At 46.0% G+C, this 25406-nt stretch overlaps 2 protein-coding genes across 22 annotated transcripts in view; one reads left to right on the top strand and one right to left on the bottom strand.

Moving 5' to 3' along the window:
- Window positions 1–10816, bottom strand: part of LOC107180550 — a 42333-nt gene extending 31517 nt beyond the window's left edge. For 14 of the 15 annotated variants that reach the window (XR_006208308.1, XR_006208307.1, XR_006208306.1 and 11 more), the window contains exons 1-2: window positions 9047–10816; window positions 2329–2605 (exon numbers count right to left, since the gene is read on the bottom strand). Coding sequence is in view for 3 of the 15 variants with exons in the window: in XM_042958356.1 (XP_042814290.1) it covers window positions 2329–2455 (127 nt within the window). In the remaining 12 variants the exon portion in view is untranslated. The remainder of the gene's footprint in view (window positions 1–2328; window positions 2606–9046) is intronic. The other variant, XR_006208313.1, reaches the window with a different exon arrangement.
- A 444-nt stretch (window positions 10817–11260) lies between these two features.
- Window positions 11261–24731, top strand: SNX32 (sorting nexin 32). Of its 7 annotated transcripts, XM_007091873.3 has the most exons (13): window positions 11261–11416; window positions 20370–20474; window positions 20866–20976; window positions 21123–21244; window positions 21422–21545; window positions 21705–21809; window positions 22004–22109; window positions 22284–22359; window positions 22622–22661; window positions 23404–23490; window positions 23604–23763; window positions 23844–23929; window positions 24265–24731. In XM_007091873.3, the coding sequence occupies exons 1-13, from the start codon at window positions 11381–11383 to the stop codon at window positions 24316–24318; spliced, it is 1212 nt and encodes a 403-aa protein (XP_007091935.2). In that variant the 5' UTR covers window positions 11261–11380; the 3' UTR covers window positions 24319–24731. The 7 variants fall into 7 exon arrangements, with proteins under 7 accessions (XP_007091935.2, XP_042814604.1, XP_015397488.2 ...); XM_042958670.1 differs by lacking the exons at window positions 11261–11416; window positions 20370–20474 and having other exon boundaries at window positions 20713–20976; window positions 21422–21809; XM_015542002.2 differs by lacking the exons at window positions 11261–11416; window positions 20370–20474 and having other exon boundaries at window positions 20713–20976; window positions 21422–21809; window positions 24466–24731.
- Window positions 24732–25406: the final 675 nt, after the last annotated feature.

Below are 25406 nucleotides of genomic sequence, written 5' to 3' on the forward strand. Positions count from 1 at the left end.
CTTGTCGCCTTGGTGGAACACTCCAGGCTCCAACTTCCCCTCCTATGAAAAGCGAATAGTAATACAATCCCTCTAATAGGGCTATTATGGCTATTATGGGATTAAATTAAATGAGTTAGGGCAAAGCGCCTAACTACAGAGTAAGCACGGGATGATACGCGTCAGCTACTGCTATGTCTAAGTGCGGTGCCTCCCTCCTCACCATCCATTCACAATTAATTAGCAATCCTGTTCAACAGGACTTCTAAAACCCCCTCCAATCTATCCTCTGGTTCTTGTCCCCACTTTCTCTGCTTTAGTTCATAGCCTTGACCTCTCTACCTTGAACTGTTCATTCTTTTTTTTTTTTTAATATTTTTTAAGGTGTATTTATTTTATTTTATTATTTTTTTAATGTTTGCTTATTTTTGAGAGAGAGAGAGACAGCACGAGCGGGGAAGGGGCAGAGAGAGAGGGAGACACAGAATCCAAAGGAAGCTCCAGGCTCTGAGCTGTCAGCACAGAGCCTGACGTGGGACTTGAACTCACAAACTGTGAGATCATGACCTGAGCGAAGTTGGATGCTTAACCGGCTGAGCCACCCAGGCACACCAAGGTTTATTTTTGAGAGAGAGAGAGAGACAGAGCATGAGCAGGGAAGGCGCAGGGAGAGGGAGACACAGAATCCAAAGCAGGCTCTAGGCTCTGAGCTGTCAGCACAGAGCCTGACGTGGGGCTCAAACCCATGAACCGGAAGATCATGACCTGAGCTAAGTCAGACGCTCCAGGTGCCCCTTGAACTGTTCATTTTAATGACCTAATAATCATATCTCCCACTTTATTGAGCACCTACTCAGTGCTCCACTCTGAGCCCCCCTGATGCTGCACCCTGTTGATTACGTCTCTCAGCTTGGTAAGCCATGTAAAGCAAAGATCTCATGGTGTCATTCTCCCTGTCGCCTACAGAGCAAAGGCTAACTTCCTTAACCCTGCATTCCAGGCTGTCCCAGGCTATGCCAAGCTCACATCCTGCCAGTCTCTATCATTTTATTTTATTTTATTTTTTTAAATTTACCTCCAAGTTAGTTAGCATATAGTGCAACAGTGATTTCAAGAGTAGATTCCTTAATGCCCCTGACCCATTGAGCCCCTCCCCCCCTCCTGCAACCCCTCTAGTAACCCTCAGTTTGTTCTCCATATTTATGAGTCTCTTCTGTCTTGTCCCCCCCCTCCCTGTTTTTATATTACTTTTGTTGCCCTTCCCTTATGTTCATCTGTTTTGTCTCTAAAAGTCTTCATATGAGTGAAGTCATATGATATTTCTCTTTGACTGACTAATTTCACTTAGCATAATACCCTCCGGTTCCATCCACGTAGTTGCAAATGGCAAGATATCATTCTTTTTGATTGCTGAGTAATACTCCATTGTATAGATATCCCACATCTTCTTTATCCATTCGTCCATCGGTGGACATCTGGGCTCTTTCCATCCTTTGGCCGTTGTCGATAGCGCTGCTATGAACATGGGGGTGCATGTGTCCCTTCGAAACGGCACACCTGTAGCCCTTGGATAAATACCTAGCAGTGCCATTGCTGGGTCGTAGGGTCGTTCTAGTTTTGATTTTTTGAGGAACCTCCCATACTGTTTTCCAGAATGTGCCAGTCTCTATAATACTCTCTCTGCTCCGGCTGCACCAAATGACTGTTCTCCTCTCCTGACTGAGCCATGCAGTCCCCAGTCACTGTCCTCAGCAATCTTCTTTCTGAGAATGTTTGCTTGTCCTCTCCTCACCCAGCGTGGACCCCTTCTCACCCTTCTAAGTCCAGCCCCAAGTGGTCACCTCCACGAGGAAGGCTTCTCTGATTGCCCCCCGCCACCAGCCGCAAGGCCAGGCCCTCCCCCTTCTGCAGTTACGCCCCTCTTAGTACATAGTGCCCTCCTCGCCCGCCTCACGGTGCACGGACCTCTACGTGTTGAGAGGTCTGTGTCAACAAGAGACAGGTGGCCAAGGGCAAGAACCTGGTCCTTCACATTTGTTGCATTCCCAGCTGGCACACGGTAAGTGTTCAGTGTTTGCTGAATGAATTAATGGGACCGGCAAAGGGGGGCATTTAAACACAAGCCAAACCATAAAGTCATTTTTTTTTTTCATAAAGTCATTTTTAACACATCCCGTTGCAAGAAACAGGATCTTTGGCAAATATGCAAAGAAAGAACAGGACAATAGAGATACATAAAATCACTCGAGAGCCTCGATGCCCTCAAATGTGTGCATTTTGGTTAATTTTAAAGGATATTACATCTATAAAGTTCCAGCTATCTAGATGATTGAAAATATCGGCACTTACAAGGTGGCCTCCATTTGTCGCGGCGTCTCAATCCTTTTCCTTTCTGCGGCCTCAGTGGAATGCATCCGGTGTCCCAGGAGAAAATGTAATCCATCCAAAGAACAGGTCTGATTATTTCCTTCGTCATTTATACATTGTGCAGTGCAATTGGAGAGCCCCACACAGCTGTCCTGACCTCGTGCCTGTGTGGGCCTCCTTTAAGAGAGGCGACAACTTCTCGGTGCTCAGAGAATCACCAGACGAGGCTAGGAGCAGATGATCTTGGGAAGGCAGAGATCTGGGAAAGAAAATAAACATCACTGCTTTTTGGCATTTATGTTCTTTAAAACTTGCCACCGAAGCACACGTTCAACACGCCTCACTGAAGAGCTGGACCGGGTTGCTGCCCCGCCTCATTCCCCGCCCCCAGGGCAGGATCGCAGACCCTGCTTTGGCGGGCTGGGAAACCCAGTAGCAGGCCTTGTCTCGTAGGAACAGAGGGGGTAGTTCATCAGGGTGGTTTCCAGTGCAGCTGTGGGCTCAGGGCATGGCCCTGGCAGTTTCTACCCAGTGGAGTTGACACGGTAATAGTTCCCGTCTCAGAGAGTTAGTTGTTGGAAGGATGAAATGACAGGGAGCATGTAAAGTGCTTAGCATGGTGTCTATGAAATTATTCAGATTATCAGAAGAATTCAGGAAATGTTAGCTGTCACCACTTGCAAAAAGATCCTACTTCTAGGGCTGAGCCTTCTGTAGCTTATCTTTACGATTCTGCCCACACCGACTATGTCTATTTTATTGTCCAACTATGGGATCAGAGTTCCTAGAGAATAGAAGGATAAGCAAGCTATAAACGTCTGACCAGTAAATTAGCAGAAATAACAGAGGCAAGGAGAAGAAAACACCACATATACAGATCGCCTGCTCATGCGCAATGGCTCAAGCACGAAAATGGATGTGGACTCTCAATGGCCATGAGTGAAGGAAGAACACAAAGGGGCATGTCTTCAAACTACTGAGGGAAAATTCTATACCTAGACAAACCTCAAATATGGAATAAAGATATTTTCAGGCATTTGAGGCCTCAAAAAATGTGATTTATTCTAAGGAACAGGGTAAATTATTCTAGCAATTTCCCATTAGATGTTAAATAGTAGTGACACAGGTAAAGTCACTTAATATGACTTTAGTTCCTATCACAAACACATGCTGAGTGCCTACTATGTGTTGGTTAGACAGCAGACTAGAACAGGGAACCCAGCAGGCACACATTGATTCCCTCATGGGGCTTATATTCTACTGGGGAGAGATGATAATAAAAAAAGGACAGAAGGCAAATTCTGAGTCAGAGGTGATAAGTGCTACAGAGAAAGAAACCAGGGCCTATGGCTCCAACTTCTAGTACATGAGAACTACAGTGGATAGAAGAATGAACTAAATGATACCATCTGGACACAACTAGACAAATCCAGAATGCTAGACATCTAAGAAAACAGGCTTAAATTCTTTAAAAAGTCAAAGCTGTTAAAAACAAAATTAGAGGAAATTAACGTAGATTAAAACGAGTTAACAAACACATTCAATACATTAGCCCTGAATGCATGCTGGGTCAAGGAAAAAAGGTTATAAAAGATCTTTTGGGGACAAGGAAGGAAATTTTTATTTTATTTTATTTTATTTGGAAGGAAATTTAAATATAGATTGAATATTAGATGCTTTTAGGGAATTATTCTTAATTTTTATTTTATTAAATTTAAAATGTTCTAATTTACTTAGGTGTTGTGGATATGGAGGAAAATGTCTTTGTTTAACTTTTTAAAGTTTATTTACTTATCTTAAAAAATTTTTTTTAATGTTTATTTATTTTTGAGAGAGAGAGAGAGAGAGAGAGGCACAGAATCTGAAGCAGGCTCCAGTCTCTAAGCTGTCAGCACAGAGCCCGACGCGGGGCTCAAACCCACAAACCGCAAGATCATGACCTGAGCTGAAGTCAGAGGCTTAACCGACTGAGCCACCCAGGCACCCCTATTTATTTATCTTGAGGGGAGAGAGAGAGAGAGAGAGAGACCTCAAGTTGGGGAGGGGCAGAGAGAGAGGGAGAGAGTCCCAAGCAGGCTCTGTGCCGTCAGCTCAGAGAGCAGCATCAGGTTCAAACTCACGATGAACAGTGAGATCATGACCTGAGCTGAAATCAAGAGTCCAACGCTTAACTGACTGAGCCCCCCAGGTGCCCCTGGAGGAGAATGTCTCCATTCTTGGGAGATCCGTGAGGTACTAACAAAGCACAACAGGGCGAACTATTACCAACTGTTAAATCCAGGCAAAGAATAGTTAGTTGCTCTAAACTTTCAACTTTTCTGTATGTTTTTAAAAGTCCAATATAAACAGCTGGATAAAAAGGAAGGGAGAAGATTAGAAAAAGGGTAAACAACTATTTGGAGGAATCCTGCTGTGAAGGGAATGTATCAGTTTCCTAGAGCTGCTGTAGAAAATTACCACAAGCTGCATGGCTTAGAAGAACAGAAATTTATTCCCTCCGGAGACTAGAGTTCTGGAGGCCAAAAGTCCAAAAGCAAGGCCTTGGCAAGGGCCACACACTCTCCAGAGGCTCTGAGGGAGAATCCATTCTTTGCCGTTCCAGCTGCTGGTGGCCGAACCATTCCTGCCTCTGGCTTTGGGCTCACACGGCCGCCTCCTCTTCTCTGTGTCTGATCTCCTTCGTCTCTTTCTTATAAGGGTGCTTGTGATGGCATTTAGGGCTCACCCAGATGATCTAGAATAAGCTCCCCCTTTCCAGGTCTGTAACTTAATCATATCTCTTGCCATGTCAGCTAATATTCACCCTTCTGTCATATGAGGCCATATGCACAGGTTCCTGGGATCAGGAAGTGAGCATATCTTCGAGGGGCCACTTTTGTGCCTACCACAGGGAGCCAGGAAAATGGGGCGGTAGCCAGAGGGGAATATGTGTGTGGTCAAGAGAGGTTTTGTGTTGTTTTAAAAATGAGATAACAGGTTTAAGATGCGTTGTTTTTTTTTTTAACGTTTATTTATTTTTGAGACAGAGAGAGACAGAGCATGAGCAGGGGAGGGGCAGAGAGAGAGGGAGACACAGAATCTGAAACAGGCTCCAGGCTCTGAGCTGTCAGCACAGAGCCCGACGCGGGGCTCGAACTCACGGACTGTGAGATCGTGACCTGAGCCGAAGTCAGACACTCAACCGACCAAGCCACCCAGGCGCCCCAACGTTTTTTTTTTTTTTAAGATGAGAGCAATTACAGCATGTTTATAATCACTGATCTAGTACTTTGCTGTGTGCTGAGGTTTATTTGTTCACTATGTTAGTCACTTTGACCCAGGAAAATTCATAAAGGAAATAGTAAGTTACCTTCAAGATGAAAATCAGGGTTACACTTGAAAATTCAATTAAGAATAATCAAAATGTATGGGAAGGCAAGCTGGTGCAGCCACTCTAGAAAACGGTGTGGAGGTTCCTCAAAAAAAACTAAAAATAGAACTACCCTATGACCCAGCAATGGCACTACGAGGTATTTATCCAAGGGATACAGGTGTGCTGTTTCCAAGGGACACATGCATCCCAATGTTTACAGCAGCACTATCAACAATAGCCAAAGTATGGAAAGAGCCCAAATGTCCATCAATGGATGAATGGATAAAGAAGATGTCGTATGTATATACAATCGAGCATCACTCGGCAGTCAAAAAGAATGAAATCTTGCCATTTGCAACTATGTGCATGGAACCGGAGGGTATTATGCTAAGTGAAATTAGTCAGTCAGAGAAAGACAAAAATCCTGTGACTTCACTCCTATGAGGACTTTAAGAGACAAAACAGATGAACATCAGGGAAGGGAAACAAAAATAATATAAAAACAGGGAGGGGGACAAAGCATAAGAGACTCATAAATATGGAGAACAGAGGGTTACTGGAGGGGTTGTGGGAGGGGGGGTGGGCTAAATGGGTCAGGGGCACTAAGGAACCTACTCCTGAAATCATTGTTGTACTATATGCTAACTAATTCAGATGTAAAGTAAAAAAAAAAATAAAAAAATAAAATTAAAAAAAAGAATAATCAAAATGTATTGGAGGAGACTTTTTGTCAAACACGGCAGACTGAACACACAATGTTTAACTCCAAACCTCACCAAGATGAAAATAAAGGGATAAATACAGTAAAAATCATAAAGAATGAAGACCGTCAATTAACAAGCCCCATCTGTGCACAGGAATAAGATCAAACATTTGAGGAAAACTTCACACACACACATACACACACACACACACACACACACACACACACCAGAAAAGGGTGGTGGGGGGGGGAAGAATTCAAAGGAAACAATAAGAAAAGCAGAACAATTAGAAACAGGAAAGTTCTTCCTTGGAGAGCTAAGAGAACATGTACATGAAATAAAAACAGAAATGCTATATAAAAAAAGAAACAATCAGTGAACAAGAGAATCGAAATTGAAAAAAAAAAAACAACCCTCAATAGAAAGGATAAGAAGGTAAAGTTAATGACACTGTCCAGAGAGTAGAATAAAAAAAGAGGGACAAAAATAGAAAAAAAAGATAAGAGCCCTAACCGGGCTCCAATGTCCTATAGTAGAAGCACAGAAAATGAGACAAGAGGGCAGGCTGACCCGTCAGCGTGGTAGAAAACAGGTAATTCATATACGGAAGAAAAACAGGTCATATCCATCTCTGGAAGCTATTAGAGGATGTGGTTGACCAAAATAAGACTGTAAAACAAGAGAGAGGGAGAAGATCGAAGATCCAGGCAGTAGGAGATCCAACACAGAAGAACAGAGAGAAGGGTTAAGAAGTCCAGGAAAGTAGCTGTGGAGGAAGCCTAGAACAGAGCCACTCTACGTCAGACCCAGACGACAAAGGACTCAAAGAAGGAAATTGCTGGGAAAAAAAAGCGAAATTAATAAATTATCTATTAGGTTTGACTAGATGAACAAAACTATGACATGGGCTTTACAGATCTTTTGGAAACTTGGCAGAAAACTAGCAAAGGGTATGTAAAAAATGAACAATTTAGGGGTACCTGGGTGGCTCAGTCGGTCAAGTGTCCAGCTTTGGCTCTGTTCATCTCACGGTTCGTGAGTTCGAGCCCCGCGTCGGGCTTCTGGCTCTGCGCTGACAACTCGGTGCCTGGAGCCTGCTTCGGATTCTGTGTCTCCCTCTGCCCCTCCTCTATTTGTGTTCTCTCTCTCTCTCTCTTTCAAAAATAAAATATTCAACAAAATAAAAACATGAGTCTATTCTAAATTTGTGTCATGATACTTATGATATGGTGAAGTTTCTACTCCTCAGAAATATTACAGACTTTTAAAAGTACATGGAGGTGGGGCTCCTGGGTGGCTCAGGTGGTTAAGCGTCCAACTCTTGGTTCTAGCTCAGGTCATGATCTCAACGTTCGTGAATTCAAGCCCCGCGTCAGGCTCTGCGCTGACAGCGCGGATCCTACTTGGGATTCTCTGTCTCCCCCCTCTCTCTGCACCTCCCCGCTCACTCTCTATCTCTGTCAAAAAAATAAAGAAGCTTAAAAAAATTACATGAAAAATAAGTAAGTAAATGAATGAATAAAAGTATATGGAGGAAAAGGGAGAAATATTTCTTTCATCCTAACACTCCATGGCTGCTTTCTGTCATCTCCTTACATCCCTATCCAAGAGAAAAACAGGACCTAAGAACCTAAGTTCTGACACTGATGTCGTGACAGCAGGCACTCAGGGGGTCCTCTCTTCCCTGGGATGACAGTGGATGACGGATGGCATGTGGAAGTCATAAAAGAAAGCCCCAAAGGAGACTGACACAAGAGGAAAAGTCCACGTGATTAGATGAGCAAATAAAAGCCAAAGATGGAGTGGCGCCTGGATGGTTCGGTTGGTTGAGTGTCCGGCTCTTGATTTTAGCTCAGGTCATGATCCCAGGGTTGTGGGATCAAGCCCCGGGTTGGGCTCCACACTGAGTGTGGAGCCTGCCTGGGATTCTCTGTGTTTCCCTCTGCCCCTCTCCCCACCCCCCACTAGCACTTTCTCTCAATCTCTCTCTTAAAAAAAAAAATATATATATATATTTATTTATACATAAATATATATATATTTATACATAAATATATATATTTATACATAAATATATATATATTTATACATAAATATATATATTTATACATAAATATATATATATTTATACATATATATTTATACATAAATATATATGATATACATGATATATAATGTATATCATTATATATGTGTATATATATACAATGTGTATATGTCATATATAATGTATATACACATATATAATGTGTGTATATATAATACACATATATAATGTGTATTATATATATATAACATGGGTCAAAAATGGAAACAATAACACAAATAGTTGAGGTAACTTCAAATTGAGTATGAGCAACTCGAATTTGATGTGCGAAGGGGAGGGAAACCCATGGAAATGGTGATCATGGTGAAGTGACTGAAATAGTGGAGGCCAGCAATTATTCTGGATACATTTGGGGGCCAGTTAGAGGGAAGACCCATTAGGATGAGCTTGGTCCAGATGTACGGGGCCCTGCAAGAGGCCTGTCCCATTACATCATAAAACTGGCTTCCATGGGAGGGCACACATGATAGAAAGAGTAAAGGAAATAACTTTCAAACCCAACACACATAATCATTATGATGGGATTTGACTTCTTACTTTTTTTTCTCTTCCCTCATTTTCTTTGCTCTTGCTTTGGTCACTTTGGAGCCCCTCATCCTTCTTCAGGATCCTCTTTGAGAAGTTTTCTTTGCTCGCTCCAGCTTGCTTCTTCCTACACAACCTCCATTACCTATCCTTTGTCCTTCTGTAATTTTCCATTTTTCTCACTATGCATTCTTCTGTATCTCGTAAACCCAATCACACATCAAACGAAATCTTCTAGCCCATCCCAAATCCCTTTCTCAAACATTTCCCTACAAGTCACAGCTCTTCTCCAAGAAACCAATCTCCACTTTTCCTCTACTTATCAACACATTTTCAGATCTTTTCTTTCTCCTCAAAATGTTCCCATTTCCCTTTTTCTCACCCTTCTTTGTTTCCATTGGCCCTCGCCTCCACCTTCAACCCCAGAAGCTCTTCATTCCCGTGCTCTCCTTTCCTCTCTCGTGTTTACCTCTTCAGGGTCAATAATGCTCTGCTTGGCTCTAATTTCTCCTTTTTGACTTGCAACACTTCCTCTATCTGCTTCCCTTTCTTTCTTTAGCTTCAGTCCTTCATCTGCCTCATTCACCACTACCTTCACCTGTAACCTCTTTCTCTTCCACGGAAACAGATTCATCAGCAATATCATTCACCCCATCCAAGACATCCTCCTCAAGTCCCGCCTCCTTAGCCCCTTCGAGCTCATCATTCCCTTCCACTCTTTCAACAGGAATTTCCATCTCAGCACCAGTAACTTCTATCAACCTTTCAATATTCTCTTCATTTATGCTCCCCATTCCTGAATCCTCCAGCTTCCCTCCACTAGTCCCCAGCTTTTCTGCACTTGACTGCAGTTTATCTCCCGTGGATCTCAAATCCTCCCCACTAGTCCCCAGCTTTTCTGCACTTGACTGCAGTTTATCTCCAGTGGATCTCAAATCCTCCCCACTAGTCCCCAGCTTCTCTCCCCGGGATCCCTGGTTCTCTCCACTTGACCCCAGCTTCTCTCCAGTCAGACTCAGCTTTCTTCCACTCAGACTCAGCTTCTCTCCACTCTGACTCAGCTTCCCTCCACTCAGACTCAGCTTCCCTCCACGCAGACTCAGCCTCTCTCTACTTGACCTCAACTTCTCTCCACTGGACCTCAGCTCCTCCTCATTCTGCCCTAGTGTATGTCCCCTGGATCTCAAGTCCTCTCCGCTGGTCCGTACCCCAGTAACCTTCAACCTGTCTTTAAAACCAGACCCCATCCTAGACCCTGCTGTAGTGCCTGCACTTTCAGATTCAGCGCCTATTTTGCCTCCGATTTCTTGCTTTCCCCACATCTCCCTTGGGCTGTTTTTCCCCAAACCTGCCGAAGCCTGTAATGCACCTGCTACACTGGGCAGTAGCTTCACATCCGTCCTTTCCTGACTCTGGCCTGACTTCTCTTTCAAGACCCTCTTTTCCACACCGTCCAGTCTCCAGTTCTCAGAGTCAAGCTTGGGGCCCCACATCCTAGGCTTTTGTGTATTTCTACCCAGGAGCTCCATTCTCTTCCCGATCACAATGAGCCCGTTCCAGGGCACCCACAATTTTTCTCGCTGAATCTGCGCCCCTCTGCTTCCTGGCTCCAGGTGCGACCGCCCGTGAAGCCGGGCCTGGCCTCGGGCCTTGCCGCGTCCCCTCACTGCTCTGCGCTGCTTACCCCGCACATCCCTCATACCCCAGAGCGAATAGTCTAACGGAACCCCTTTCTCCACAGACATTACCCCTCACCTTCGTCCCTGGCCCACCACCCACCCCTGCTCCCCATTCCCTCCCCCAACCCTCCCCCACCCTCCCACCCTGCCACCCTACCACCCTTGCCCACTGGCCCGCCGCCTTGCCCACCGCCTGGAGGGCGCGCGACTGAGCTAGTGCGCACGCGCAGATCGCGCGAGGCGGTTGGCGCCGCGGCCCGGAGCTGCGGCGCGCGGCTCACTGCCCGCCTGGGGGCGGGGACTGACGTGGCACGAGGCCTCTGCAACCCCAGGACCCCCGACCCCGGCCCCCCAGCCTTCGCCGATTCCCGGCCCTCTCGGTCCCGCGCTGCCCCCTTAAAAGCTGGGGCCAAGCACAGGAACGACAGGCGTTGCAGCCAATGATGTCGCTCACGGGGAACCTGACACCCAATCAAAAGGCGCGGCTGCTAGGGGACGGGTGGGAAGCACGCCTGACTCCAGGTGACTCCGGGCAGGGAGGGGAACGTGTCTCCGTCAGCTGATCGAGTCCCGCGCAACCGGCGAGTTATCGGGGACGAAGCTGCGGGAGCGCGCGGACAGTGGCCAGCCGCGGAATAGTTGTGTGCTGCGGCCACGAAGGAGGGTGATGGAAGGGCGTCAAGAGGCTGGGAAGGAGAACAAGGTAAAGGAAAATGCAAATCCCCTCCCAACCTCCACCTCACTCCATGATACCCAATGATGCCCAATCAGGGAGTGGGGCGTGTGTGCGTGTGTTCGCGCGCACGCGTGAGCTAGAGGAGAGACCTGAGCAAGGGGGTGGGGCGCGTCTGTGGCACCTGCGTGGGGCCAAAGGAGGCAGGGTTTACCTTTGCCCTGCCAGGTGGAAAGGGACCGGCACTGCCACTCCTCTCCTCCCTCCCCAGGTTCTGGCTTACCGGGGAAGGAGAGGAAGGAGGGATGTTAGGGATTGAGAGGGGAATGGAGTACACTTCTTTGCCCAGGAAGGAATCTGGTTCAACACTAATGGCTTCACTTGTGTATTCGTGTTCCTATAACATAGGATCATGAATTCTTCACCCTTTCCTCCTGATTTCGTTCAACAAACAGTTGTTGAGCATCCTTGGGCTCACGGGGGTGCACACTTTTGAGAGTTGGAGGTATGTGCATGGAGGACAAGGATGGAGTAGCTGTGGTCCATCCTTGAAGTCCCCTCTCCCTCAAGCAGTTACCAAACAGTACAGGTTAGAACAGAGATACTAAGGCAGCAGGGGGGATACAGGAGACTTAGGGGCCCATTGTGCCACTGAGCCAGACTGTGTGTGTTGGGGGGATCGCAGTTGGACACAAAAGGAGCCTGCCCTGGGGATGTTGTCGAAGCCAGAAGGTGAGGAGTGGGGTTCAAGTGGAGTTCGTAGAGGTGAGAAGGCCTGAGAGAGACAAAGTATGGAGGAGAAAATATGTGTTTCAGTGTTTATCTATGTTCGTATTCATGGTTAAATTAATGAATATGTGTAAGACGCTTAGATCAGTGCCTGGCATATAGGAAGCTCAAGTATAAGTGTTAGCTATTGTTATTGTTGTTGTTATAACTGTTATTATATGGGATGTGTACTGGGCTATCAAACTGATGGGTGCATCCTCAAACTTTGTAAGTGCCAGACTCTCTGAATGTCCTCTATTAGATCATGGCCTCTAGAGTAAGCATTGCCTTCTCTAAGATTCTCCTTTAAACAGAGACGAAAAGAATACTAAATGAAGATGTAAATAAAAATATAATAGAAGAGGGGCGCCTGGGTGGCTCAGTCGGTTAAGCGTCCGACTTCAGCTCAGGTCACGATCTCACGGTCCATGAGTTCGAGCCCCGCGTCGGACTCTGGGCTGATGGCTCAGAGCCTGGAGCCTGCTTCCAATTCTGTGTCTCCCTCTCTCTCTGTCTCAAAAATAAATAAATGTTAAAAAAAATTAAAAAAAATATAATAGAAGATAAAATGAAATAATGCAAAAATACTTGACTAATCGAACAAAAGGCAAGAAAGAAAGGATAAAGGAACAAAAAATAGATGAGCCAAAAAAAAAAAAAAACCCACCCAAAAGGCAAGATAGCAAGTTAGTAGCCTATATCAGTAATTACAATAATTATGAATAGACCAAACACTCCATTAAAAACATATTCAGGGGGTGCCTGGCTGGCTTAATCGGTAGAGCATGTGACTCTTGATCTCGGGGTTGTGAGTTTGCACCCTACCTTGGGTGTAAGGTTACTTTATGTTTATTTATTTTTGAGAGAGAGAGAGCAGGGGAGGGGCAGAGAGAGAGAGGGAGATACAGGATCTGAAGCAGGTTCCAGGCTCTGAGCTGTCAGCAAAGAGCACAATGCAGGGCTTGAGCCCACGAACTGTGAGATCATGACCTGAGCCCAAGGTGGAAATTTGAGCGACTGAGCCACGCAGGTGCCGTAGGTTACTTTAAAAAAAAAATCAGAGGCACCTGGATGTCTCAGTGGGTTAAGCGCCTGACTTGATTTCAGCTCAGGTCATGATTTCAGTATTGTGGGATCAAGCCCCACATTGGGCTCTATGCTGACAGCGCAGAGCCTGCTTGGGATTCTCTCTCTCCCTCTCTCTTGCCCCTCCCCCCTTCTGTCTCTCTCTCAGCTCCCCCTTCCCACTCATGCTCTGTCTCTCTCTCTCTCCTTCAAAAATAAATAAACATTAAAATTAAAAAATTCAGATTGGATTTTTTTCAGATTGGATATTTTTTTATTCATTTGTTTATTTATTTATTGGGGTGCCTAGATGGCTCAGTCAGTTAAGCAGCCAACTTCAGCCAAAGTCATGATCTCATGGTCCATGGGTTTGAGCCCCTCATCTGGCCCTGTGGCTGGAGCCTGCTTTGGATTCTGTATTTCCCTTTCTCTCTTTCCTTCCCCTACTCACATTCTGTCTGTCTCAAAATAACAAACATTTAAAATATTTATTTATTTGTTTGTTTGTTTATTTATTTATTTATTTATTTATAGAGCGAGCATGAGTGGGGGAGCGGGAGAGAGAGAGAGAGAGAGAGAGACAGAGAGAGAGAGAATCCCAAGCAGGCTCCACGTTCATTACAGAGCCCAATGCGGGGCTCGATCCCAAGACCCTGTGATCATGACCTGAGCTGAAATCAATAATCAGATGCTCAACTAACTGAGCTACCCAGCCACCCCAGACTGGACTTTTTAAAGACAACTATATTCAGTTAAAAAAGACATACTTTATAAGGATACAAAAAGAATGCTGACCAAAAGAATGCTGGCATGGCTATGGCTATATTAATTTCAGACAAAGTAGATTCTAAGACAAAAAGTATTACTAGAAATAAAGAGGGACATTTTATAATGATTAAGGAGTCAAGTCAACAGGAAGATAAAACAGTCCTAAATTTATATGCAACTAATAACATCATTTCAAAATATGCAAAGTAAAAGATTATTGAATTAAGAGGAGAAATAGACCCACAATTACAATTATAGGTTTAACACAACTCTCTCAAGTGTTAGAACAAAAAAACAAAAAAAAATATGTAAGGATTTGAGGCTTTAAAATACCATGATTAATCTACTTGATCTAATTGGTTTATGTAGAGCTCTGTACCCAACAACTGCAGAAAACAATTCTTCTCAAGTGCACTTGAAACATTTACCAAAATACATTATATGTTTGGCTGTAAAGCAAGTATCAACAAGGTTTGAAACATTGAAATCATACAGAATGAGATCTCTGTCCCAGTAGGATTAAAGAATCAAAAAGATTCCAAAATATTTGGAAAGTAAGCATCATGCTTCTAAATAATTCACAGGTCAAAGAAGAAATTATAATTAACATTAGTTTTTTAAAGAAATTGTCTTGAAAATATGATATATCAAAACTCATGAGATATAGCTAAAGCAGTATCCAGAGGGAAATTTATACCGCCAAATGCATATTTTAGAAAAGAATAAAGGTTGAAAAGTCAATGACCTAAATTTCAATCTCAAGAAACTAGAGAGAGAAGGGCAATTGAAACCCCAAGAAAGAAAAAGGAAGGAAATAATAAAGAGCAGAAATCAACTAACAGATGATAAATATACAAATATAGAAACTCAATAATGCCAAAAATAGTTTTTTGAAAATACTAATATAAATTGATACACTTCCAGGAGCGCCTGGGTGGGTCAGTCGGTTAAGTGTCCAATTCTTGGTTACGGCTCAAGTCACAATCTCATAGATTGTGAGTTCAAACCCCACCTCAGGCTCCACACTGACAGTGCAGAGCCTACTTGGGATTCTCTCTCTTTCCCTCTCTCTCTCTGCGCCTTCCCTCCTCATGCTCTCTCTCTCACACACACAATAAATAAATAAACTTTTTTTAAATTTTTTTAACGTTTATTTATTTTTGAGAGAGAGACAGAGCATGAGCGGGGGAGGGTCAGAGAGAGAGAGAGAGACACAGAATCTGAAACAGGCTCCAGGCTCTGAGCTGTCAGCACAGAGCCCGACGCGGGGCTCGAACTCACGGACCGTGAGATCATGACCTGAGCCGAAGTCGGACGCTTAACCGACCGAGCCACCCACGCGCCCCTAAACTTTTTTTTTTTTTTTTAATGATAAACTTCTGGGGTGCCTGGGTGGCTCAGTCGGTTAAGCGTTTGACTCTTGATTTTGGTTCAGGTCATGATCTAATGGTTCATGAGATTCAAACGTGAGATAGAATCCCACAATCTCTCTCTCCCCCGTCTCTCTCTGTCTAAATAAATAAATAAATAAACTAAAAAAATTGATAAACTTGTAGCAAGACTAATAGAGACAGAGCAAGAGGGAGACTGAGAGGAAGGAACAGAGAAAATATTAATTACCAAAACCAGAGTGATAAAGTGCACATTGATAGAGATGTTTCAGACATTAAAAAGATAGTTAAGAGTTTTTAAGAACAACTTTATGCCAACAAATGAGAGAATTTAAATAAAATGGACAAACTACTTGAAAAGTGCAACTTACCAAACCTGAAACCAAAATTAGAAAGTCTGAATAGTCCCTGGGGTACCTGGGTGGCTTAGTCAGTTAAGCATCTGATTTTGGCTCAGGTCATGATCTCACTCATTCCTGAGTTTGAGCCCTGTGTCGGGCTCTGTGCTGACAGCTCAGAGCCTGGAGCCTGTTTCAGATTCTGTGTCCCTTCTTGCTCTCTGCCCTTCCTCCACTTGCATTCTCTCTCTCTCTCTCTCTCTCTCTCTCTCTCTCCTTCAAAAATAATAAACATTAAAATCTGAATAGTCCTATGTCTATTATAGGAAGTAAATCTATCACTTAAAAGTGTTCAAAAATACCTCTCTAAGCTCATATCATTTCACATGTGAATTCTTTTGAAACATTAAAGAAAAACTAATACCATTCTTATATAAATTATTCCAAAAGCAGAAATAGAAGGCACAATTCCAACTTATTTTAGAAGAATAACATAACCTTGTTACAAAAACCTGTCAAGAGGAGGCGGGTGGTAGTGATGGTTGCACAACACTGTGAATATACTTAATACCAATAAACTGCTTAAAAATGGTCGAAATGAATCTTTTGTGTTATGTGTATTTTACCACGCACACACAAAAATACCTGTTGAAATCATTAAAAGAAAGGAAAAATATAGGTTAACATCTCTTGTGAACATAAATGGAAAAATCACAAAATATTATCAAGTTGAATAAGCAATATATAAAAACATAATACTTCATGATGAAGGCTTTATTCCAGGAATGCAGGGTGGCTTAATAATTGAAAATTAATCAGTGAAATTAAGCACATACACAGAATAACAGGAGAACCCATATGATATCTCAATAAAGGGAGGAAACATTGATAAAAATCAACACTCTTACCAAACTAGGCATAGAAGGGAGTCTCACTGATCTGATAGGGTATCTGAAAACGTCTTCAGGCTTACATTTTGAATGCATTCCCTCTGAGATCAGAAACAAGTCAAGGATTTCCTTTTTCACCATGTCACCACTTCTGCGTTGTACTAGAGGTTCTAGCAAGTGCAATAAGGCAAGAAAAAGAAAGAAAAGGTATAAAGGTTGGAAAGGAAAAACTAAAACTATCATTATTTTATATCGTAGGCTTGTATAGGGACGAAATCCAAAATAATCTACAAGCTATTAAAAGTAGTATGTAAATTTAGCAAGGTTTTTGGACACAAAGTATATAAAAATCAATTGTGTCTTTCTACATACTAGCAACAAATAATTAGGAAATGAAATTTTTAAAAATCGCATTTAAAATAGCAACAATAATAAAAAATCATGGGGCACCTGGGTGGATCAGTCAGTTAAGCCTCCAACTTTGGCTCAGGTCATGATCTCACGGTTCGTGAGTTCAAGTCCCGCGTTGGGCTCTGTGCTGACAGCTCAGAGCCTGGAACCTGTCTCAGATCCTGTGTCTCCTTCTCTCTGCCCCTCCCCTGCTCATGCTCTGTGTTACTGTCTCTCAAAAACAAATAACTATTTTAAAATGTAAAAAAATAATAAATCATAAAATACCTAGGAATGAATCTAACCAAAGATGTGCAAAACCTTTACAGAGAACACTCCAAAACATTACTGAGAAAAATTAAAGAAGACCTAAATAATTGGAAGTCTATTTCATGTTGATGGATTGGAAGAATCAACATTGCAAAAATGTATATCCTTCCCAAATTGATCTATAGATTCAATTTAATCTCGATCAAAATCCCAGCAGGTTTTTTGGGTGGAAATTAACAAAGCTGGTTCTACAATTTATACATAAATGCAAAGACCTATAATAGCCAAAATGATTTAGAAAATGAACAAAGTAAATTCTGTTTGATTTCAAATTTGTCTGTCAATTACAATCATCAAGGCAGTATGATATCAGAAGTACAGACATGTAGAGTACAGAACTGATAACATTTATGAAGTCCATTTATTTTCTACCAAGATGTGCACCAAAGCAAATCAATCAAAAGATAGTCTTTTTAGGCCGCCTAACGGGCACAATCAGAAGAGCATGCAGCTCTTGATCTCAAGGTCATGAGTCCAAGCCCCATGTTGGGTGTAGAGATTACTTAAATAAACTTAAAAAAATAGTCTTTTTTTATTTTTTTTAAATTTTTTTGACGTTTATTTATTTTTGAGACAGAGAGAGACAGAGCATGAACAGGGGAGGGGCAGAGAGAGAGGGAGACACAGAATCTGAAACAGGCTCCAGGCTCTGAGCTGTCAGCACAGAGCCTGACGAGGGGCTCGAACTCACGGACCGTGAGATCATGACCTGAGCCGAAGTCGGACGCTTAACCGACTGAGCCACCCAGGCGCCCCAAAATAGTCTTTTTTTAAACAAATAGTGCTAAAGTGGCTGGCTATTTATATGGCAAAAATGAGTCACAACCCATACCTTACACTGTATACAAAATGAATTGAAAGTGGATCATAGACATAAATTTAAAAGCTAAAACTATTAATTTCTAGGAGAAGAAAAAATAGGAGAATATCTTTATCTTTATGACCTGGGGGTAGGCAAAAGTCTCTTCAAGGGTACACAAAAACCCTTAATCATAAAAGAAAAGACTGACATATTGGAGCTCGTAGAATTATAAGCCATTAAGAGAGTAAAAAGGAAACCAAAGAATAGGAGATATTGACAACACATATAACTGACAAAGGGCTTGTCTCCAGAGTATATAAAGAGTTCCTACAAATTAATAATTAAAAAAAGACAATCTGATTTTTTTTAAATTTTTTTTTTAACGTTTATTCATTTTTGAGACAGAGAGAGACAGCGCATGAACAGGGGAGGAACAGAGAGAGAGGGAGACACAGAATCTGGAACAGGCTCCAGGCTCTGAGCTGTCAGCACAGAGCCCGACGCGGGGCTCGAACTCACGGACCGTGAGATCATGACCTGAGCCGAAGTCGGACGCTTAACCGACCAAGCCACCCAGGCGCCCCGACAATCTGATTTTTAAAAGAAGAGGGTAGGGACGAAGCAAAAGACTTGAATAGGCACTTGACAAAAGATGTCCAAATGGCCAATAGGTACATAAAATGATGTTCATCATCATTCCTCATCAGGAAATACAGGTTAAAACCACAACGCACGATTATCATACCTCCACCAGTATAGCTAATATAAAAAGGACTAACAGCTCTAAGTATTGGCAGGGGTGTTGTGCGACTGGAACTTCCAAACAGTGCTGGCAGGAGTATAAATTTGCACAATCACCTTGAAAAACTGGCAGTATCTGTGAGAGCATTTAATAAACACACATACCCTGTGACCAAACAATTCTCATACCCAGCAGAAATGAGTACTTAGGTTCCTCAAAAGACATACGCGAGACTGTTCATGGAAGCCTTACTCACAGGAGAATAGATACGTAAACTCTGATATTTTCATATGGAATACTACACAGCAGTGAAAGAGTTACTACTGCACTCAACAACATAGATGGATCTCATGAAGGAACGTGGAAACAATGGTGTCTACTTCATTTATGTGAAGTTTAAGGCCAGGGCAAAATAATCTAGGGTGGTAAAAGTCAGTCGTCCATAGTATGTGCCAAATATGTGCCCAAGCCTATGAGAGGAGAGAGTGAGACCCCTGGATGCGAGAGGTGGGAAGGTGCCAGTTTATATATATACATACACACACACACACACACACACACACACACATATATACATATATATATGTATGTGTGTGTATATATATATACATATATGTGTATATATATACATATATGTATGTGTGTATATATATATATACACATATATATACACATATGTGTATATGTGAGCATACAAGAATTGCTTGCCAGTATATATATATACATATATGTATGTGTGTATATATATATATATACACACATGTATATATATGTGTGTGTATATATATATATATATACACACACACACACACACATACATATATGTATATATACTGGCGAGCAATTCTTGAAGATAGAATGGCCTCTTCCCCTTCACTTGGCACAGTGGTGTAGACATAGTAGGTGTTCAATAAATGTGTGTTGAAAAGCTCAGTGCAAGAATGAACTCGTAGTTTCATGCCTCGCAGATCTTTTCCCTTAGAGAAATGCACCCGCTTTGCCCACAAGCCAATGCCTCTTGGGACTAAAAGCGGTGAATGGTCTCAGGAACCCCTCAAAAGGGGGCGAGAACATCTTATCTCTCTTTAGGCCCTGATGAAAGGGTACCTGAAGTAACCAGCTGGGGAAGAGGTAAGCTGGTAGCTAAGAAAGGGTTTGGGGGTCTGGAATTGAGAAACTGGGTTCACATCCGGTCCTGCCACTTTGCGGCTGTGTGATTTCAGAAAAGTTATTTCACCTCTCTGGTGGTCTGCTTCCGTATCTATGAAATGGGGAGCATTCTGGCTGCTTCTGAGGTTGGAAGTGTGGGAAAGCGTTGTGGTAATTGTAAAGCCCCGAGCAGTGACTTATCAGGATCCCTCTAGGGGTAGCTGGTGACCCCAGGGCATTGGAGAAGCAGTGCTGCTGAGGTGGGCTTTGCAGGAGGACCTGAAGTCAGAGGTGAGGATGCGGGTAAGGGGCTGTGGTCAGTCATGTCCGAAACCTCCCCTCCCCGGCAGCCCTCCTCCATATCAGTGGACCCGCAGGGAGACAGCTCCTTACAGGTGGAGATCTCTGATGCAGTGAGTGAGCGGGACAAGGTGAAATTCACTGTTCAAACCAAGGTGAGGCTGCCAGGGGAGCAAGAGGGCAGTTCGGATGCCTGCCTGAGGAGCCTGCTGCCCCCAGCCTTTGCTTGCCCCAGGGGGTGGTGGGCAGATGCCAACAGAGACTCCGGGCCCTGTTCCTCAACCTGGCCCCTGCCCCCTGCCCCTCTGAGAAAGCAAGCATCTCGCCTAGTCTCCAGCTGGCCGTTTGCCTCTGGCCCCAAGTCCTAACCCTCCCCCGTCCATCATCCTGAGTGAAATCATGGACGGCTAAGCCACCAGGGCCCACCTTGGGCCTCACCTGGGATGTGGGATTGGGGAAGCCCAAAAGTGGGTGCCCAGGATGCTTGATGGGTGCAGGGTTTGGGAGGGGAGGAGAGACACCTCAGACAGGCTTCTCGGCTTCCAGAGCTGCCTCCCTCACTTCGCCCAAACGGAATTCTCAGTTGTGCGGCAGCACGAGGAGTTCATCTGGCTCCATGATGCCTACGTGGAAAATGAGGAGTACGCCGGCCTCATTGTGAGGAGGGGCAGGGCGGGCTGGGGTTGTGAGGGGCAGGCCTGGGTGCTTGGATGGGGATAGAAGACCGGGCCACACTTCCCCGTGCTGGGGATGGCCTTCTCAGCAATGAGAGAACCTCCCAGCTCTGTCCCTCCTTTGAGCAGATCCCCCCAGCCCCTCCAAGGCCAGACTTTGAGGCTTCGAGGGAAAAGCTGCAGAAGTTGGGTGAGGGGGATAGCTCCGTCACGCGGGAAGAGTTTGCCAAAATGAAGCAGGAGCTGGAAGCGTGAGTGTTACGGCCTTTCCTTGTCTATGATGGAGCCCCAGGCCCACCCCCTTCCTGAGAGTCCTAGGATTTCATCACCTGTGGATGGAGGCCCTGACCTCTGACCCCAGGGCTTCTGAGGGGCAGGAGACCTAGCAGAGCCTCGCAGGGCCTTGAGCTTCCTGCCATTTTCTGCAGGGAGTACCTGGCAATCTTCAAGAAGACAGTTGCAATGCATGAGGTCTTTCTGCAACGCCTGGCGGCCCACCCCACCCTGCGTCGAGACCACAACTTCTTTGTCTTTTTGGAATATGGCCAGGATGTGAGCTGGGCCAGAGCACTGGGGTCACCCTCGGGGGCAGGGGGCACGATGCTAGGTGGGCTCAAGCCTCTGTCTCATCAGCTCCACAAGTGGCATGTGCCTGGGGTGGGAAGTGCAAATGCCCTCCCCAACATCACACTCTCCCCATGTGTGCTTCAGCTCAGTGTCCGAGGAAAGAACAGGAAGGAGCTCCTTGGGGGATTTCTGAGGAATATTGTGAAGTCTGCAGATGAAGCCCTCATCACCAGCATGTCAGGGCTCAAGGTGACCCGTGGGGGCCCTCTGCAGATTCCACCCAGGGCCTCAAGTCCACAGCAAAGATTGAGGCCTAGGGTGGCTGTGGGAGGGAAACCACCGGTGGGGGCATGGCCTAGAAGGAGATTGTGCTCCCCTTGCATGTCCATGGGTGCCGTGCTCCTGCTGACTCAGTATAAGTGGCTCCTGTCTGGCTCCCTTAGGAGGTGGATGACTTCTTTGAGCATGAGAGGACCTTCCTGCTGGAGTACCACACCCGGATCCGGGATGCCTGCCTGCGGGCAGACCGTGTCATGCAGTCCCACAAGTGTATGCAGGGCCCAAGGGATTCTGGGTTCTCCGCCCCCTCTCCCCGGCATTCCTACTCCCTGCAGGGAGAGAAGAGAGCAGGAAATGCCCCGGGTCTCACTATGACCACAAACACCAGGGGTGGGGCTTGATGTGCAGACCGAGGGACTCTGATGGAGGGTTGTTCCCCAACAGGCCTGGCAGATGATTATATCCCTATCTCTGCTGCACTGAGCAGTCTGGGAACACAGGAGGTCAACCAGCTAAAGACGTGAGGACTCCCTCTCACCCCTCCTGCCCCCTCTCTATGCCTGTAATACTGTGTCTACCCACTAGGGGTCACTGTGGAAACCTACTATGGGCTGTAGGTGGGAGGTGTACAAGTTCCTTCCTGCTGGGATTTGGGAGAAGTGAGGGAGATTTCCCCAAGGGCGGGGTGGGGGGTGCGAGTGCTAAGGGAGGCTTTAAGGTGGGAGGCTTTAAGCAACACCCCCTCAAGATCTCTGCCCTAACTCTTCCCCACTGCCTCCTAGGAGCTTCCTCAAATTGGCAGAACTCTTTGAACGACTAAGGGTGAGTACTGCTTCCTGTATTGGAAGGGCACCCAACGATCCTTTGCAGGGGACAAGAGTCCTGAAAATGGAGAAAGCTCCAGGGTCATTTTGGAATGTTCAGTGATGACTTGGACCCAGCGGTACCCTGGACTCACCGTTAGTTAAACCCTATTGAGGGGGAGTGGGGACAGGGATCCAGCCTCAAGTGCGTGTGTGTGGTGTTAGGGGAGGGGGTGGGCACCAGGGTTGCCAAGGCATTTACAAGGATGCGCCACGTGCCTCTAGCAGGCTGCACTGCATCGCCAACATCCTGCCCCAGACACACACTTCCCCTTCTCCAAGAGTCACCGCAGCGTGCCAGTCTTTGTAAAATGTGTTGGATCACATCTCTTCCCTGCTCAAGGCCCTTCAGTGACCACGCCGCTTCCAGAAACTGCCCCAAATACAAAGCCCGAAGTTCTTAGCTTGCATTTTAGGCCTTTCAGGATCCAACCACCACCGTCCAAGTGCCCCCACTAAACTCATGAACACATACTAGGCTCGCACACCTGCAGCGCCTTTGGCTGTTGTCTAATGCCTTCCCAAGATCCAGATGAGATGCCACTCTCTAGTGGTTTTCCTTGGCCTGCCCCCCTGAATATCAGGGTTTGACCTAGAGCGGTTATCCAGTGACTCTCTGATACTAAGATGAGCAGCAGTACCCCAGCCCTTAGCTGCCCCTCTGTAAGCTCCCTCCCCAGCCTCCAAACTTCCTGATTCAGAAGCTGGAAGGCCGAGTGGCCTCTGACGAGGACCTCAAGCTGTCAGACATGCTGAGATACTACATGCGAGACTCACAGGCGGCCAAGGTGAGACGCGGCCCCGGAGCAAACCTCGGGGCTGGAGAACAGCAGGAGCAACAGGGGAGGGCAAGCAGGCGAGGCCGTGGGCACCAGTGACCCCGTGCCCCTGCTGACCCCAGGACCTGCTGTACCGGCGGCTGCGGGCGCTGGCCGACTACGAGAACGCCAACAAGGCACTGGACAAGGCACGTACTAGGAACCGGGAGGTGCGGACCGCGGAGAGCAACCAGCAACTGTGCTGCCGACGCTTCGAACGCCTCTCTGACTCGGCCAAGCAGGGTAAACCCCGTGGCTCCGCAACCCCTGCCGCTGGGCAGCCTTCCCTGCCAGGGTCCCCACTTCTCCCCCCTCCTCCCCAGAGCTCATGGATTTCAAGTCCCGCCGTGTGTCCTCCTTCCGCAAGAACCTCATCGAGTTGGCAGAGCTGGAGCTCAAACACGCCAAGGTGAGCCCTGCAGCCTCCGTGCCGTCTTGCTGTCCCTCTGCCATCCACTCCCAGACCTCTAGATTCTTACCAAATGCTTGCAAGTATGTGTCAAGGGGGAGGTGGACCTTGAGCAGCCCCAGTTGAGGTTCAGGGCCAGGTTTCCTCTTGCACCAGGACCCCTTCCCTTACCACCATCAGCAGTAAGCCCTCAACAAATGGTGGCCGTCATTGCTGAGAATAAGAATGCAAGGACGGAAGGGACAGGAGGTGTGGGAAGAGGAGCACCCTGAAGCAGGGAGCAGGGTGGCAGGGGGTGGGGGGTGGGGGGCATCAAGGACCTCTCTCCTATGCAGGCCAGCACCCTCCTTCTCCGGAACACCCTTGTCGCGCTCAAGGGGGAGCCTTAGAGCAGCCAGAGCCTGCTCTGGGGCCTTTTAGTGGCAAGAGCCCCCCCCCTTCTCACCCCAACAAGATGTCACCCCCACAGCAGCCACTAGCCAGGCCCCATGCCCTCCCAGGGCAAGGGCAAGCCCAAGCCCTACTCCCACCCAAAGGTGTCAGGTCCTACGAAAGGAAGATAGGGCAGCATGAGTACCATCCTTGGTCACAGGTAAGCAGAACCCCAACTTTGGGGAGGCCTGGGACCTGGACCTCCCTCCTCTCCTGGGGACCAAGGGGCAGCCCCCACACCTTGTCCCCCACCCCACCCCCAGAGTTCATTTGTCCCCATCCTGTTCACAAATAAAGAACTTGGTTCTTGCTACAAGGAGGCCTGTTTGTCCTCACTTCCCACAGCTCCAGGGCCCAGATTCACCAGGGTACCATGGAGACCAGACCCTGGGTAACCCCCCAGTGTCCTCAAAGGTAACTACTCCTTCCTGCTTCCCTCTTGGATACTGGCAAGCTCCAAGGAACTAAGGGACCAGTTTTAACACCAAGAGGCTTTTTTCCCTCCAGTTCAGGTGACTGGGAGTGAGGAACTATAATCCTGCATCCACACCCTTAGGGTACAACTTCTAGGATACTTTTACCTCCTAGGCAGGTGAAAACCCAAAGTACAGGTTGGAGAGCCAGCAGCAATATTGGCAGAAGGCTCAGGGCCACAGCCAACACCCTCTTGATTAAACACAGGGAGGTGGGACCCAAGACACTTGGGTCTGAAGTCCTGGGCTCTACCTGGCTTGGCCCCACCCTGGACTTCAGTCACATCTGCAGGAGGCCAAAGGCTTAACTTGGCTTCTGACTCACAGCAGCCACTGCACCCAGCCCTCACAGATGAATCAGCCACCCATGAAAGAAGGTAGAGAAAAACCAAAGAAAACCTCACAGACAGACTCAACAGCTCAAGAGGCAATTTGTAACTTGCAAGCTCAGAGCCTCCATTAGGCAGGACTGAGCGGGGAGTCAGGGAACGGGTCTCAGCGACCAGGGACCCACCCGTGGAAATGCTATGGGCTTAAGAGCTCAGGCGCGAAGCCCCTTCTGCTCAAGGGAC

Source organism: Panthera tigris, chromosome D1, assembly GCF_018350195.1.
Source record: "Panthera tigris isolate Pti1 chromosome D1, P.tigris_Pti1_mat1.1, whole genome shotgun sequence".
Taxonomy (NCBI): Eukaryota; Metazoa; Chordata; class Mammalia; order Carnivora; family Felidae; genus Panthera; species Panthera tigris.

What these genes read in the sequence shown, in the direction of transcription:
- SNX32 (XM_042958667.1), top strand. Translation starts at nt 20,800, where the DNA reads ATGCTTGATGGGTGCAGGGTTTGGGAGGGGAGGAGAGACACCTCAGAC. An exon ending in TGTCATGCAGTCCCACAAGT is followed by an intron (nt 22,110 to 22,283) that starts GTATGCAGGGCC and finishes GTTCCCCAACAG; the next exon opens with GCCTGGCAGATGATTATATC. An exon ending in AACTCTTTGAACGACTAAGG is followed by an intron (nt 22,662 to 23,403) that starts GTGAGTACTGCT and finishes TTCCTGATTCAG; the next exon opens with AAGCTGGAAGGCCGAGTGGC.